General features: G+C 38.7%; 1 protein-coding gene across 1 annotated transcript in view; it reads right to left on the bottom strand.

Annotated features, from left to right (window-relative positions):
• Positions 1–14,809, bottom strand: part of LOC107562791 (ubiquitin carboxyl-terminal hydrolase 47-like) — a 42,981-nt gene that overhangs the window by 16,199 nt on the left and 11,973 nt on the right. Inside the window, exons 2-10 of the mRNA XM_016247513.1 lie at positions 10,478–10,672; positions 8,555–8,668; positions 8,007–8,160; positions 7,823–7,919; positions 7,035–7,180; positions 6,838–6,917; positions 4,139–4,288; positions 3,328–3,423; positions 3,096–3,248 (exon numbers count right to left, since the gene is read on the bottom strand). Of these exons, the coding sequence (XP_016102999.1) occupies positions 3,096–3,248; positions 3,328–3,423; positions 4,139–4,288; positions 6,838–6,917; positions 7,035–7,180; positions 7,823–7,919; positions 8,007–8,160; positions 8,555–8,668; positions 10,478–10,672 (1,185 nt within the window). The remainder of the gene's footprint in view (positions 1–3,095; positions 3,249–3,327; positions 3,424–4,138; positions 4,289–6,837; positions 6,918–7,034; positions 7,181–7,822; positions 7,920–8,006; positions 8,161–8,554; positions 8,669–10,477; positions 10,673–14,809) is intronic.

The following is a 14,809-nucleotide window of genomic DNA, read 5'->3' as shown; positions in this document are numbered from 1 at the left end:
TGTCTGCTCTAGCTGCCTCCCTACCTACCCAATAAATCAGTGTGAATATCTGCCTGCTAAATTTATTAATGTAACATTTCAATCGATAATGATGTCCTTTAGCACAGTATTCTAAGTAGTGGTCGACCGATATATCGGCCAATATTTGGCTTTATTTTTTTTAAATATCGGTATCGGCCGATAAGTTTTCCTGTTTGGCCGATGCGTTCGAGGCGGGACTTTTATTTTGATGGCGCTGAGAACGGCAGCGCCTGGGCACACAGTGCTCACATTCTCCCTCGTGTTCGCTGTTGTCATTAACAGTTCTGTCTAAATACGGATAAAAGTCTGTCTAATAATCAGATAGAACGGTTAAACAAAGGAATTAAAATGTATACAAAAAGTATTTTAACGACAGCTTTTATATTATATAATAGAAAGGCAAACATTATAATGCTTTCTTCTTTGCCGTCTGCATTCAGCAAATATGCATTTATATAATTTAAACAAATCTTTGAATGTCTAATAAACATCCAATTTCAAAAAATTTGGCTACAGTTGTCGTATTCCTCTTGTTAAGCCACTCCTGAACCACAGACAACATCAGAGGCGTCTTACCTGGGCTAAGGAGAAGAAGAACTGGACTGTTGCCCAGTGGTCCAAAGTCCTCTTTTCAGATGAGAGCAAGTTTTGTATTTCATTTGGAAACCAAGGTCCTAGAGTCTGGAGGAAGGGTGGAGAAGCTCATAGCCCAAGTTGCTTGAAGTCCAGTGTTAAGTTTCCACAGTCTGTGATGATTTGGGGTGCAATGTCATCTGCTGGTGTTGGTCCATTGTGTTTTTTGAAAACCAACGTCACTGCGCCCGTTTACCAAGAAATTTTGGAGCTCTTCATGCTTCCTTCTGCTGAGCAGCTTTTTGAAGATGCGGATTTCATTTTCCAGCAGGATTTGGCACCTGCCCACACTGCTAAAAGCACCAAAAGTTGGTTAAATGACTATGGTGTTGGTGTGCTTGACTGGCCAGCAAACTCACCAGACCTGAACCCCATAGAGAATCTATGGGGTATTGTCAAGAGGAAAATGAGAAACAAGAGACCAAAATATGCAGATGAGCTGAAGGCCACTGTCAAAGAAACCTGGGCTTCCATACCACCTCAGCAGTGCCACAAACCGATCACCTCCATGCCACGCCGAATTGAGGCAGTAATTAAAGCAAAAGGAGCCCAATGAGAGTGAAATAAAACTGGCTGAATCCGAGGACTATGTTATGATGTCTGTCTCCCCTCTTCCCCTCCAGTCCGTACAGGGCCGGACTGGGACGCAATTTCAGGCCGGGAAATCTCACACTCATCCTCACACTCATCCAGGCCATTATAAACACCCACAGCAAATTCTAAAAACCACAGACAACCCTATTATTTATATGGCCATCACATAAAAATGTCTAAATCCTTAGTTTGGGGCCGTGGAAAATAATTAAAGGTTGTCTTTTGAACTGCACCTTCACTTCACTTCCCTTTTCCTTTTCTTCCTTTTCCCCAATATCTCGGTCTCATCCTTTTTTTTCTTGTACCTGTCACTTCATCACCAGCAGGTCTACTGTTATGAACAGAACTGTGTCCACCTTGATGCAAAACAACCACCTCTTTGCAATTCGTAAGCACAGAATGTTGTTATTTATCTTAAAAAGACTAAAATACCCTAGATTTAACAAACCTATATTTCATACAAAATATATTAAAACACATTTTCTAAAGTGCCTAAATGTCCGAATTAGTAGGCGACATTTATTGAAAAATCATAATAACTATTGCATTATTGCATTATTAGGCCGTGACTCATATTATTTGTGTGTTGCTGTCTGCTCTAGCTGCCTCCCTACCTACTCAGTGTGAAAGTGTGAATATCTGCCTGCTAAATTTATTAATGTAACATTTCAATCGATAATGATGTCCTTTAGCACAGTATTCTAAGTAGTGGTCGACCGATATATCGGCCAATATTTGGCTTTATTTTTTTTAAATATCGGTATCGGCCGATAAGTTTTCCTGTTTGGCCGATGCGTTCGAGGCGGGACTTTTATTTTGATGGCGCTGAGAACGGCAGCGCCTGGGCACACAGTGCTCACATTCTCCCTCGTGTTCGCTGTTGTCATTAACAGTTCTGTCTAAATACGGATAAAAGTCTGTCTAATAATCAGATAGAACGGTTAAACAAAGGAATTAAAATGTATACAAAAAGTATTTTAACGACAGCTTTTATATTATATAATAGAAAGGCAAACATTATAATGCTTTCTTCTTTGCCGTCTGCATTCAGCAAATACGCATTTATATAATTTAAACAAATCTTTGAATGTCTAATAAACATCCAATTTCAAAAACCTTGCAAACTTAGTCGGATCCAGTTGTGAGATCTTGTGAAGTGTGCATTTGTATCCTGCATGATCGCGTGTTCTCTGTGTGACGATCGATCCGTGCGAATTTAATGCTGACAGGAGGAAAGTTCAACTTCACCGGAGATCCACGATCGACAAACTTTAAACTCGTGATTTTAAATTATGCTGCGCTTTATGCATTTTTCCACCGTCATATTCATGTCATTTTCACTATGTGCTGTATGTAAAATGAGTGTTACCTTGGCTTTATTTGAAAAAAATATGATTAATGCACACAAACTTCCCAGAATACTGAGTGCCCTCTTGGTTTAAGTGTTTACTTTCTTTTTAATTATATTTTTATTAAATATTTATTTATATGTGAAAATACTTTGTCATCTAAAGTATAAGTATGTTTATTTAACACATTTATTTTTTAATCAATTTTCAAATGATTTCAAATTTCTTAAATATTAATTAAAATACTTCAAATTATATCAGCTTTATATCGGCCACCCTGCTTTCCAAGATATCGGCAACAGCTGTCAAAAAACCAATATCGGTCGACCTCTAACTCTAACTGATGATAATAATGGGGTGCTCCTAACAGGTGCTAGCAGTTTAATACTCAATAGGGCAGATGTGTAAATGGGGCAGATGAGATCACATTTCATTAATTATGGACTCAATAAGTATACGAGCACTCAAAGAAAAGAGAGCATAAAAGCTACATCTTACCTCGTCCTCAACATCGATGAAGGGGCTCATGTCCAGCTCCTCTGGGAAGGTCATGCGGTCATTGAGTTTAATGCGGTGCATAGTTGTGTAATCAAAGTCGAAGCGTTTCAGCTGCAGAGTCAGCAGGTATGGGAAATGGAGGAATCTCAGGCCCTGGAGACAAAAAAAGCACCGCATCAGAAACTGAAATGTGGTACAAGACTTCACAATCATCGTCTGCGATCTGAATCACCTTGCGGGCGTCACATTTCTTTTTGCAGCGCTCACAGAAGTATTGGTTGGGACCGTCGAGAGTCTCAGGCTGGATGAAGGCTTGCAGGGCTTCTTCCTGTTCGACATAAAATCAGTGGATGAGGACAAACATGACGATCAAAAGTTCAATGAGTTCGCCACCAAAGAACTATTTAGACAATTGTTTCAGAGTGCCGTTTTTTGCTCCACTTCATTTGGACATTTAGCACCAGTGCTGTCGTCGTTAACTAAAACTATTAACCATTGTTTTCATTAATTGAAATAAAATCTAAACATCAGATGAAAAACTGATCAAAAATCTAAATGTTAGATTAAACTGCCTTGGCTACAAAAACAGTTTAGGTACTAAAACTAGTAAAACTGAAATAAAAATAAATTAAAACTGAACAGAAATGTTTAAAACAAAAACTAATAAAAATGACAGAAGCATATAAAATTAAAACTGAAACAAATAAATAATTCAAAATATAAATAAATAGCTTAATACTATATAAATAATTTAAAATAACACTATTTAGCACTTTGGATGACAATCACTTATAAATATTTTCTGACTGGCTGTGGACTTTTTTTTTTTTTAAGACCAATGTACAATAGTAGCTCTTACCATATAGCAGTCATATTTTAATTTCAAACCATAATAAAATCAACAAACTGTGAATTCTCTGGGCATATAAATCAATTACAATTTTTTTTTTAACTTTAAAAGCTTAAAAATGGCTTAATACTGCATCTGCTAGTTAGCTATACTGCAACAGCTACACAAAATGATCAATGACAGCCGGACGCACCACACTGCCAAAAGCCTGGCTGGCCCCGAAGGGCCTGATGACCAGAGGGATGTCCAAGTATGTGTCAATCCTCCAGCTCTCATAGCCACACTCCAAACAACGCACATAGTCCTTCAGTTTGCCCTGGTAAAGCTGGTTGATCAGGTCAGCCTGGAAAAAAACAAAACAAAATACAGTATATCAAAATACTTTGCATACACCACTAAGCACAAAAAAAAACTGTTCAGTAAACACCCACACATTCAGAATGACACTTACAGTTGGTCTAAAAGTCTGAGTTACTGGAAAATTTTAATTCAATTAGAACTTTTGTTTTCCTATTATAGATGACATTATTAGCTAAATTTAGGTGAAAAGTTTAGTTGAAAAGTGGAACTGAATTTCAGAATGTCTTTGTTCTGTCCCATGCGTTAATGACAGCAGCACTTCAGCTGCAGGAACTCCACAACTTTGTGTAAAACCTGATGATCATGTTCTCCAGCATGATTAGAGAACGAACCAAAGAGAATCTTGCGCTTCAACAGAAGCAAGTACATCTGAACCTCTGTACGAGTTTCTTTGTTTGATTTTTTTTTTTTATAAATCCTAAAACTACAAACATTTTGAGGTTTAGTTTAGAATTTTTTTTCCATTACAGAAAAAGAAACGTGGGCCAAAAGCTGTGACACACCAAGTCATTGGTCAGTCATCAGGTCATCCCATGTTATGCCATCGTTGACCGTCTCCTCCTGCCAGTTTTTGTGATGGTGGCTTCTCAGCTGATTGGGCATGTCGAATTTGCTTGGAAGCCGTCGGTGAGGGTTGTTGCTTTGTTTACGTTTTGTATAGCTGTGAATATGTTGAATATCCTTGTTTCGGTTTCTCCTTTTTAATGATGAATATAGACTATTAGAATAGACAGTTAAAGGGATAGTTCACCCAAAAATGAAAATTAGCCCATTATTTACTCGCCCTCAAGTCATCCTAGTCACCCATATGACTTCCTTCTTTCAGATGAATCCAGTCGGAGTTATATTAAAAATGGTCTTTGATCTTCCAAACTGTTTAATGGAAGTCAGTGGGTGTTGCAGTTCATCAGTTTAAAAAAAGTGAAATAAAGCACATCCATCCATAATAAAAAAAGTGCCTCACACGGCTCCGGGGGATGAACAAAGGCCTCCTGTAGCGAATCGATGCGTTTTTGTAAGAAAAATATCCATATTCAAAATGTAATAATCCCTTTAATCTATCTTGCGCCAACAGTTGTACACGGAAGCACCTCTGGGAGGATGCCGCAAGATGTTGCCGTTGCGCATGCGCCGGTGAGTCTGTGAAAACCAACGTTTGTTAACAGGAGAAAAGGAAGCAAAGTTTCCTTACTTTAGCAAAGGAATACCAGTCTCCTTTTGGCTTATATCGAAATCCTCAGTTAAAGGGATAGTTCACCCAAAAATGAAAATTAGCCCATTATTTACTCGCCCTCAAGTCATCCTAGTCACCCATATGACTTCCTTCTTTCAGATGAATCCAGTCGGAGTTATATTAAAAATGGTCTTTGATCTTCCAAACTGTTTAATGGAAGTCAGTGGGTGTTGCAGTTCATCAGTTTAAAAAAAGTGAAATAAAGCACATCCATCCATAATAAAAAAAGTGCCTCACACGGCTCCGGGGGATGAACAAAGGCCTCCCTCTGACTGGATTCGTCTGAAAGAAGAAAGTCAAATACACCATATGTCCAGTCGGAGTTATATAAAAAATTGTCTTTGATCTTCCAAGCTGTTTAATGGCAGTCAGCGCATCCATCGGATGCTTTGAGGCTGAGTAATTCATGGGCTAATTTTCATTTTTGGGTGAACATTCCTTTAATTCCTCTCATGCAGGCACAGAACGCACATGCTAGTTTGCAGTCGGTTGTAGTCTGTGCAGTGTTTTTAGTTCAGACGAAACCGATGCGAAGCAACAATACTGTCGGCTTTCATTGCAGCTAGTTCTTTGAAGTCGGCTTGGTGTGCCCCGGGCTTTATCTGAGCATTCCAACACACAAACATCATAAGACCGTCTGAAGAAAAGTGAAGGCCAATTGATTAACATGATTCATATTCGAAAACTATAAGCAAAAGCTGCTTGTTTACAGTTTGCATATTTGCAGTCTTGGTTCCGGATTTCGTTTTTTATTGATGTAGCCAGGATACTGCCACCTGCTGGTATGAAGAGTTATTTCCTCTTATACAGGGCAGTTGGCTGTTGGCTGGGTTTAGTCTTTGCCATATATTAAAGCACAACTTTTTGTCCCAGATACAGGCAATACCACAGTCAGCTTTCATTGCCGCTAGTCACGGCCTTAACCTTTGGACCCCTCTCTAAACTCAAGAGAAATCCCAAACAAGAAGTTGAGACATGTTTTCAGCTGAACAACAAGTTTTGCTGACTTCCTGGAAAACAAACAGGATTTGAATTTTTTTTTTTTACAGCCTCAGTTTAGAAGAGAACAATGAGCTGAGTGTAGAAAAATGCAAACCTCTTCAGCGCGTGGCCCCTGACCCAACCCACCAGCCCAGACTAAGCTGCTGTTTACACAAAACTCTATCAGAAAAAGCTTCGAACTGCCTATAAAAATTATTCTTATTTTATTCAACACTGGGACTTTTGTCCTAGTCTATAGATCCCACTGGTTGTGGATTAGCACCATGTTATGAGGAGGTGGGGCTTGCATCACATACCTGCTCGGTCTGTTTCCACTTCTGCTCTAGTGCATCAAACATGACTCTGCAAAGCTCCTGGACGTCGTGCTGCTGCCAGGCTGCAAAACAAACAAGGTAAAGAGTTTCACAGTAATCAAGACTCCTCCTGCTATCTGATAACAGCAATGCTAATGTGGGTAAAGTTTCCCAAAGGTTCATTAAGTGACGCCTTGTACCCTCACTGCTGTCCCAGCCAAAGCTGCGGGTCACGTCTGTGGTCTCGATGGCGCGCTTCTTACTGGTCTGCAGAAGCACAAACAGCCTCTGGAGCTGGTACGGGATACTGTTGACCGGATCCTCCTCAGACTCCTCAAACTCCCAGCTGGTGTAGAAAGATTAAAAACAGTGTTGGAGGTAACGGTTGAAGAACGCACAATATGGAGGCAGCACACACTAAAAAACAATTCCAATGTTTATAAAAATGTAAAAGGCTTGCAAGATTAAAGTGACGCTGTTCTGAGCATTTTCTAGAAAAGTAACTAAAACAAGTAGCTAATTTACAACAACACTCCCCAAAACTGATGAACAACAATAATAATGACAATAAAATGGAAAATTCAAATTAACCACATGAAAGCAATTATTTTTTATTATGCAGTAATCGTTAGGGCTAGGCACATTTTTAATATGCTCAAAATATCAATGATTTTGTAAACAAAATAAAAGTAGGCAACATTTTAATGCACTTTGTATTTGGCTAGAAAGATTCTTAAATTCAGTGTCATTAAGTCAGTTTCACAATCCCTCCTTATCTTGAACTTTGTAAGCATGAGAGCATTAAGATGTTTTAATAATGTATTTGATGTAAATTCCAATCCCAAAAATGGCATTAGAGTTTCTGAATTTATCTGTTCAAAACTCTGATTTAATACATTTTTGCATTAATGGTTGCAGGCACTCTTGCTGCATGTTGCTTAAATCTTGCTCTAGTTATCCCAATAAACCTGACACTCAGACTACTTACTTGTAGAGTGCATTCCTGAACTCAGGGGTCATGAACAGGGTCTGCAGGAGGCTGTTCAGGTAACAGGTCATTGCTTGGTTGACCAAACCAACATAACCTTGAAAACAGAGGACACAAGACAAATAAATCTACGTGGCAAAGTTGGCATGTTCTTCATGACCAATGCATGTTAAAGGAGGGCTACCTGTGTCTGATTTGTTAAGTATGGAGGAATACGAGTAACTGGGGCTACTATAGTCACTGCTACAGCCCACAGTTCCATCCCGCGGTAAGGGTCCAATGAAGCGATCCTGAGAGCTGTCTTCATGACCACTGCTGTCCGCTGTGCCAGATTCATCCTGTAAAAGAGTTACACATTAATAATGCTAAACACAATGTTCACCATCTAGTATGCCTGACACAATTAAGATCCCATCCCTCAAGGATATCAAGTTAACACTTATTCTTTTATCAAAATTATTTTTCTTATGATATTGCATTCATATTATGTGGTATCCTTAATTTCTACTGGAAATAAATAGGTCAGGAACCCACAAGGTAACAACCTAAACTGGATTCCAAAAACAGTGGGAATGAAGATGTGAAACTAAGTTCAAGTCCAAATGTCCAAATGACAGAACAGACAGAAACAACAACAGATGAAATGAACGAAAGATTGATTTTTTTATTTTTATGAATATTTATTTTATTTTTTATTTTTAACCCAGTTAAACTGCCGATATAGTGACTCACTGAAGCGATCTGAGGCTGCTCCCCGTCCTTGTCCGTAAGCTGCAGGAAATTTCTTTTCCCCGCCTCAAAACCGGACAACACCAGGGACATCTCACTGGCCTGGTCCAGAGGAGCCTTCAGGTGTAGAGTTGAGACAGAAGGGGAAAAAAGAGAAATTAGTAAGGATGAAGAAGAGTTAGTGAAAAACAACCAGTACAACAAATGACAATGTGAGACATAATGCTGTCTGGAACAATCCAAAGAGCAAGTCCAACCATGCAGAAATACTGCAAAATGTCTCAAAAGATCTTCAGAGAGAAAATACCGGTAATCAACCTGATGTACTGCAGATAACCCACATCTCATCCCAGGATTCAGTTAGTGTGAAAGAAAAGCCAGTGCTACCTGAGGGACAACATGTACTAGCAAATTAGCAACAGGTCTGGACGTACTAATGTTCCTCTGGTGGGGGAGAGCAGAAACAGGCCTTAATCCACTGACCTACTCTGAGAGTTACCTGCAGCTACAGGCTCTGTGCTGGGTCAGCGCTGGGATTAACACACAATTAGATGGAGAATGGAGCAGAGTCCATGACACATCTCCATCTATTCATAGCGCTGCAGAGGTGTGGTAAAAACATGGCTCTGTCACTGTCGGTGTAACTTCAGGTGTGCATTAAGCACATCATTAATATAAATTATATTATAAATTGTTTGCAGTCTGGATGAGGCGAAGCTAGTTGCCAAAAGTCACAGTCACTCTGCAGATTTTGTACAAAGTTGTATCTGACACGTGCGAGCCGCCTGAACGGGCAAATGCATACAAAAGTATGTAAAATTACCCGTCCTGGCAAATAACTTTGTAGCTTTAACAATGATTAATCTATATTGAATTTATACACTGGTGTACAGACGCACCGATCTACCGGACATTTTTTGTTTTATTTCAAACTATCTTCTGTTCCGTGCTTGCACACAAACTGCACAGCAATAATTTTCCCAATGGCCATTTGTGTGGAAATATTACGCTATTATTATACTTAGTCTGTAAATGGCCACTAACAGAGGCCAGAGATGCTGAAGACGGACACAAAGAGGAGAAAATAGCCTACTGTAGCAGGCCAAGATCACTGTTCACGATGCGTGAAATATAGGAAGAAAATCCAAACATTGAATTTTATATGAATGTGTTTCTGAGGGGAACGGAACTGACTGTTTTCACAAATGGCGTTTTCTTTTCATTTGGTCTCCGTATGATGCATTTAAATTAGTGTTAATATGCGCAGCGCTGCTGTGTTTACAGCAGTAACCAAGGAAATGCTGTATTACTGTACCATAAGCGCCGCCTGCTGTCAGAGTGAATCTGCGTCTCATTCAGCCCACCTGCTGTTTCGGTTTCATACAGGTGTTTTATGTAGCATAATTTCACAAAGCTAAAGTCAGGTTATTCTGTTTTTGCTTCAGATTTTGAAACGATACAGTCTAACATAAAATCAAACATTGCACTTTTTTTCAATTCATGATTAAAATGCAGTGGTTGCCTGTAACTTCAAATGGCTATGAAAAATCAAGGTGCAACACAGAGTGAAGAATATGCAAATGTTATTTTATATGTGATTTTGGCCGACCGGCCAGTGGTTCAAAATCCTTCAAATCCTTAGCGTTGATCCCTGCTGTTGAATATTTACTTTTTTTGATCAAATAAATTCAGCCTAGGCGAACATTAGAAAATTCTTTCAAAAACATACAAAATCTTACCGACATTAAAATTTTGAATGGTAGTGTAAATAAATATATGTACATTAACACATTATGGCTATATTACTTATGAAAAAATTACATACATTACATTTTCTTTATGCACAATAAAATTTTGCGGTGAAAGATGACATGTTTTGGAGTAATCGAACTAGAGTTTTGGCGTGTTTTAAGGAAGGACTCTCACCATGTTGCCAGTGTTGGCCCACGCCAGGCAGAAAGTGCCGTTCACATATCCAGCCTTGTGAGCCACATCCTCGTAGAATTTGTTGACGGTGGTGGAGGCGGGCAGGTTGAGCGTCAGCCTCTCATTGACGGTCTTGGCATTGGTGGTGTCCTGCACTATACACAGCACTCTCGGCTCCTCCGCTGCACTTCCAGTCTGTAAATGCACAAGCACATAATGTGAGATTTGTTAAGTTTACTTCAACCAAACACACACATGAGTTTGAACTCAGCTCCAGTGCTAAAATTTTCCTCAGATATGACGGAAAAAAGCAGTAGACAAGCAAAAGTGCAACAGTCTTCTTGTGCCATGCAATTTCATCAGAGAACTGACAAATCGTAGAGTTACGCAACGTCCAGGAAGACACAGTAAGCTAGGAATTATGTACATATATAATACAAAGATTTCTGCAATCCAACATGAACAAATCAAGGTTAAACAAGAATAAAAGCATAACCATGTCCGTGAGCAGGCCTGACTAATAAATCAATAAATATAATGTGGTTTAAACAGTAAACATTCATATTATTAAACAGTGTTAAATGTAACCGCAAAACTGGTTCAGAAAAGTGAAGTTTTGGCTTAAGTGTTCAAATGAGGCCACAGTATGCAGTCAAGGCCATAATGCCGACTCCATGACTGGTGGTGGTTGGTTAAGTGCAGGTGTTGTTTACAAAGCAAAGCCATGGTCTTTTCATACGCTGTCTGAGCGTCTGCTAAAGAACTGATCGTGTTACCAAAAGTGCTGAATGAGGATTCCAAGAATGATGACAGCAAAACATTTCTACGTGCATTTTTGAAAAGCACTGAAAATAAATTGAGCAGACTGTTTCAAGGTTGCTTTTGATTATTTTGAATTACTATTGATTACTTTCTAAATACATACTTTTATCAAATAAAAGAAAGATAATTTTTCATCATTTTACTTATTGGTTTTTAAAATGTTATTGCCTTTTATAGCTTGGACAGTGGTGATTTCAATAATGTTGTATGAAGGAAACAGTCCAATTAACTACAAAATTTGCTATGTAACACCCACTTTGACAATCTAATCCAAGTCCCAATGAATAAAATCAAGTCTCTTCCTACATTTTTTTTTTCTTTAACCACTTTACAGAAAATTAAATTTTTTACACTACATACTTAAATTCCCAGCTTCCAGCAAAATATAAAGGCCAGGACTAGAGGTCGACCGATAGTGGATTTTGCCGATACCGATAGCTAGGTTGGACCACACTGGCAGATACCGATTAATTAACCGATAGTTTTAAAATTGATACCGAACAAAAACTAAAACAGTTCTTTATTAACAAAAACAATACTGAACCATACTAGTAGTAAAAAAAAAATAAAAAAGTAAACAGTTTATTTAATCACCAAACGGACACAAGTTTACTTCAAGAATGCACAATTTGGCATGGATGAATTTGAAGTTTGGTGTTTAAAAAAACGGAGCAAACAGATAGAGAAAGCGCGACCTATATTATAGCTCTATAAATGAAGCACACAGACTTTATTAGAGCCACAGCAAGACAAACGTTTTGCTGAAAATGCACAATACACAATTCATTATGTACATTAACAACGATTCGGGTCCAATATAATGTAATTTAAAGGAAAACTATGTGAATGGCGCTCTGTGGCGCGGCAGGATTTTCTATCGGCTGCATTTAAATATGTGTCTGAAGTTCCCCGCTCTGTTCAGCATGCAGTATCACGTGTTTAAACAAATAGCACGTGCTGTCAGTGATTTCAACCACTAGAGGCTGCTCTCGCAGTGTATAATGACAGCAGACCCTTCTCAGCCACTCCAGCAATGGACGCAACCCGGAAAACTATCGGCATGGATTTTTGTCGATAACCGATAGTTCCAGCAATCAACTATCGGTGCCAATTAATCGGCAAAACCGATACATCGGTCGACCTCTAGCCGGGACACACCAAGCCGACAGTGGGCCGTTGGCCAACGTCGGGCTAACGGCGAGCGACAGTTGGGCTAGTTTGTTTGGTGTGTTCCCCACGTCGGCGGCAGTTTGCTCGATTCAACATGTTGAATCGGCGTCGGGACTCTCGGCGCGAGTGAGAGCTCTGATTGGATGTTCAGTTTAGCGAACGAGTCAGTGCCCGAGAATTAAAGCGAAAGTGATGAAAACAAGCACGTAAATGAAGGCAGTAAAGACAGAAGGCTGTTTAAATGTTACGTGATCTTTCCCAATCATTCTAATACGCAAATGTTTTCATAACAACATGAGCCGCTTAAACTGATTAAAGTTATCAACATTACTGATATTCAAAATGGTAAGCAAGTGCTGCTTTGTTTACGTTTTGTATATCTGGGTTTATCTCGTAAATCTTAGTTTCGGTTTCCCCTTTTGAATGACGAATATATACTATTGATAGCTGCTGATACAGACTGTTAATTCCTCTCACGCATGCACAGAGCGCACGTGTTAGTTTGCCGTCGACTGTAGTCTGTGCGGTGTGTTCAAGCTTTTTGGTTCGACGCTGCTGACGCAAGGCGACAACACCGTCGGCTTTCGTCGCCGCTAGTTCTTTGAAGTCTGCTTGGTGTGTCCAGGCCTTAACTATCTGGGCGAATCTTGTCAAACCTATCAATGAAAAACTGGGGAATATTTCACTCTAAAATAAAAATAAAAATATAACATTTTAATATTTATATATATTTAAAATATTTTATTTTGCATACAACAATAATGACCAGATTTATTTAGATTTTTTTTAACCATCTGCCTGTAATAGTGTCTTGCCCTCAGCTTTCCCTCAAATCAGCTGATCTTTTCCTGACGTCTTCATTTGAGAGTTAGTGTCAAATGAATCACCATGCTGTAAACACACACACACACACACACACACACATGCAACACAAACGAAACCTGTGAGAACCTCTTCTGCATCTCCTCAAAAATACTCTGCCTGCAACTCCAAAAAATACCCTGATGACAAAACAACAACACACTGTTCAAGAGAAGTAAAAACCAGCCCAGAGCGTAAGGCTGGTCAATACGATAACATTAGGTTTAAAGGTCAACACGCAGGGGAAGAATGCAGATCTAGAGGAGAAAATGTGAAGATGGCACTGTAAAAGACACACAGATGTCAACACAAGCAGAGGCATTATCAGATTACAGGGTATTTTTATCAGGGATAATATCGTTAGGTGCTCACATGAAACAGGTTGGCCTGTACTAGAGTGGCCAGTATTCTTTATGACAAGGTGGAAAGGGCTACAAGATCTTTATCTCAGTGAAGACTTTCAATGATGCAGGGATGGATGATGCATATAAAACATCCACGATATATTCATATTTTCTTGTTGATATATCATTTTAACCAATGTTGTGAATATCGCAGAAATATTTTGTGAAGTGATTTGTTTTTTAGTCACCTAAAAATGTTTACAAAAGATTCTGTGTGATTTTACAGATTTTAAAATAAATTACTACAAATATATTATAGGGTTTCCACAAAATTTGATGAAATGAAACTATGAAATACTTAAATACTATGCAAAAAATACACAAAAGTAATTTTTGCAGCCATTTATGATTATTATGATGAAAAATTTCAGGAGCAGATTTCAATGTCTATGTCAGGTATCATTTAAAATGAATTAATACACTAGTAAATATGTATACAAATATTTTTAAATACATATACCAATATTTACTATACCTTGAGGCTGATGGCCTAAACATTGGCTACACAAATAAATCAGCCTACTGTGCAGCCATATTTTCAATATTTACATTTTTAAAGTAGAACATAACATGAACAATTTAACTATAGAATTTACTATAGAAAAATCAATGGCTTTTCCATTATTTTTAAGATTTATTTATATGTACAGCTTTTCCAGGTCTCATAAAAAAATATTTCCAGGATATCCCAGTGACTGAGGATATAATGTCCTATTAGGCTTATATTGTTAAATATAAATATTTATTTATTTTTTATTTTTTAAGGTATGTTGCCCACCGTGCAGTCATAAACTGCAGCTACATGTATACTGCTACACACTGGGACTAAGCAGCCCGGCAGATCAACACATTTCCAGGCGTAGATTCCCAGGTTGAATGCAGTCCGGAGTAATTTAGCTCATGTTCTGGTCCCGTGGGGGTGTGATAAAAACAGTGAGCTTGTGGTGCGATGTGGATGACATCAATAGCTGAAGTGAATAAAGATTCCTACCTGGCACGCAGATGCCAGCTGATGGAAAAAGAGACCGAGACCGAGAGCGAGAGAGCGAGAGAGAGAGAGAGAGAGAGAGAGAGA

This window comes from Sinocyclocheilus grahami, unplaced genomic scaffold (genome assembly GCF_001515645.1).
Source record: "Sinocyclocheilus grahami isolate Dianchi unplaced genomic scaffold, SAMN03320097.WGS_v1.1 scaffold840.1, whole genome shotgun sequence".
NCBI classification, from domain to species: domain Eukaryota; kingdom Metazoa; phylum Chordata; class Actinopteri; order Cypriniformes; family Cyprinidae; genus Sinocyclocheilus; species Sinocyclocheilus grahami.
Note: the sequence above shows the minus strand (reverse complement) of the source record. Positions and strands in the feature narration are given on the sequence as shown.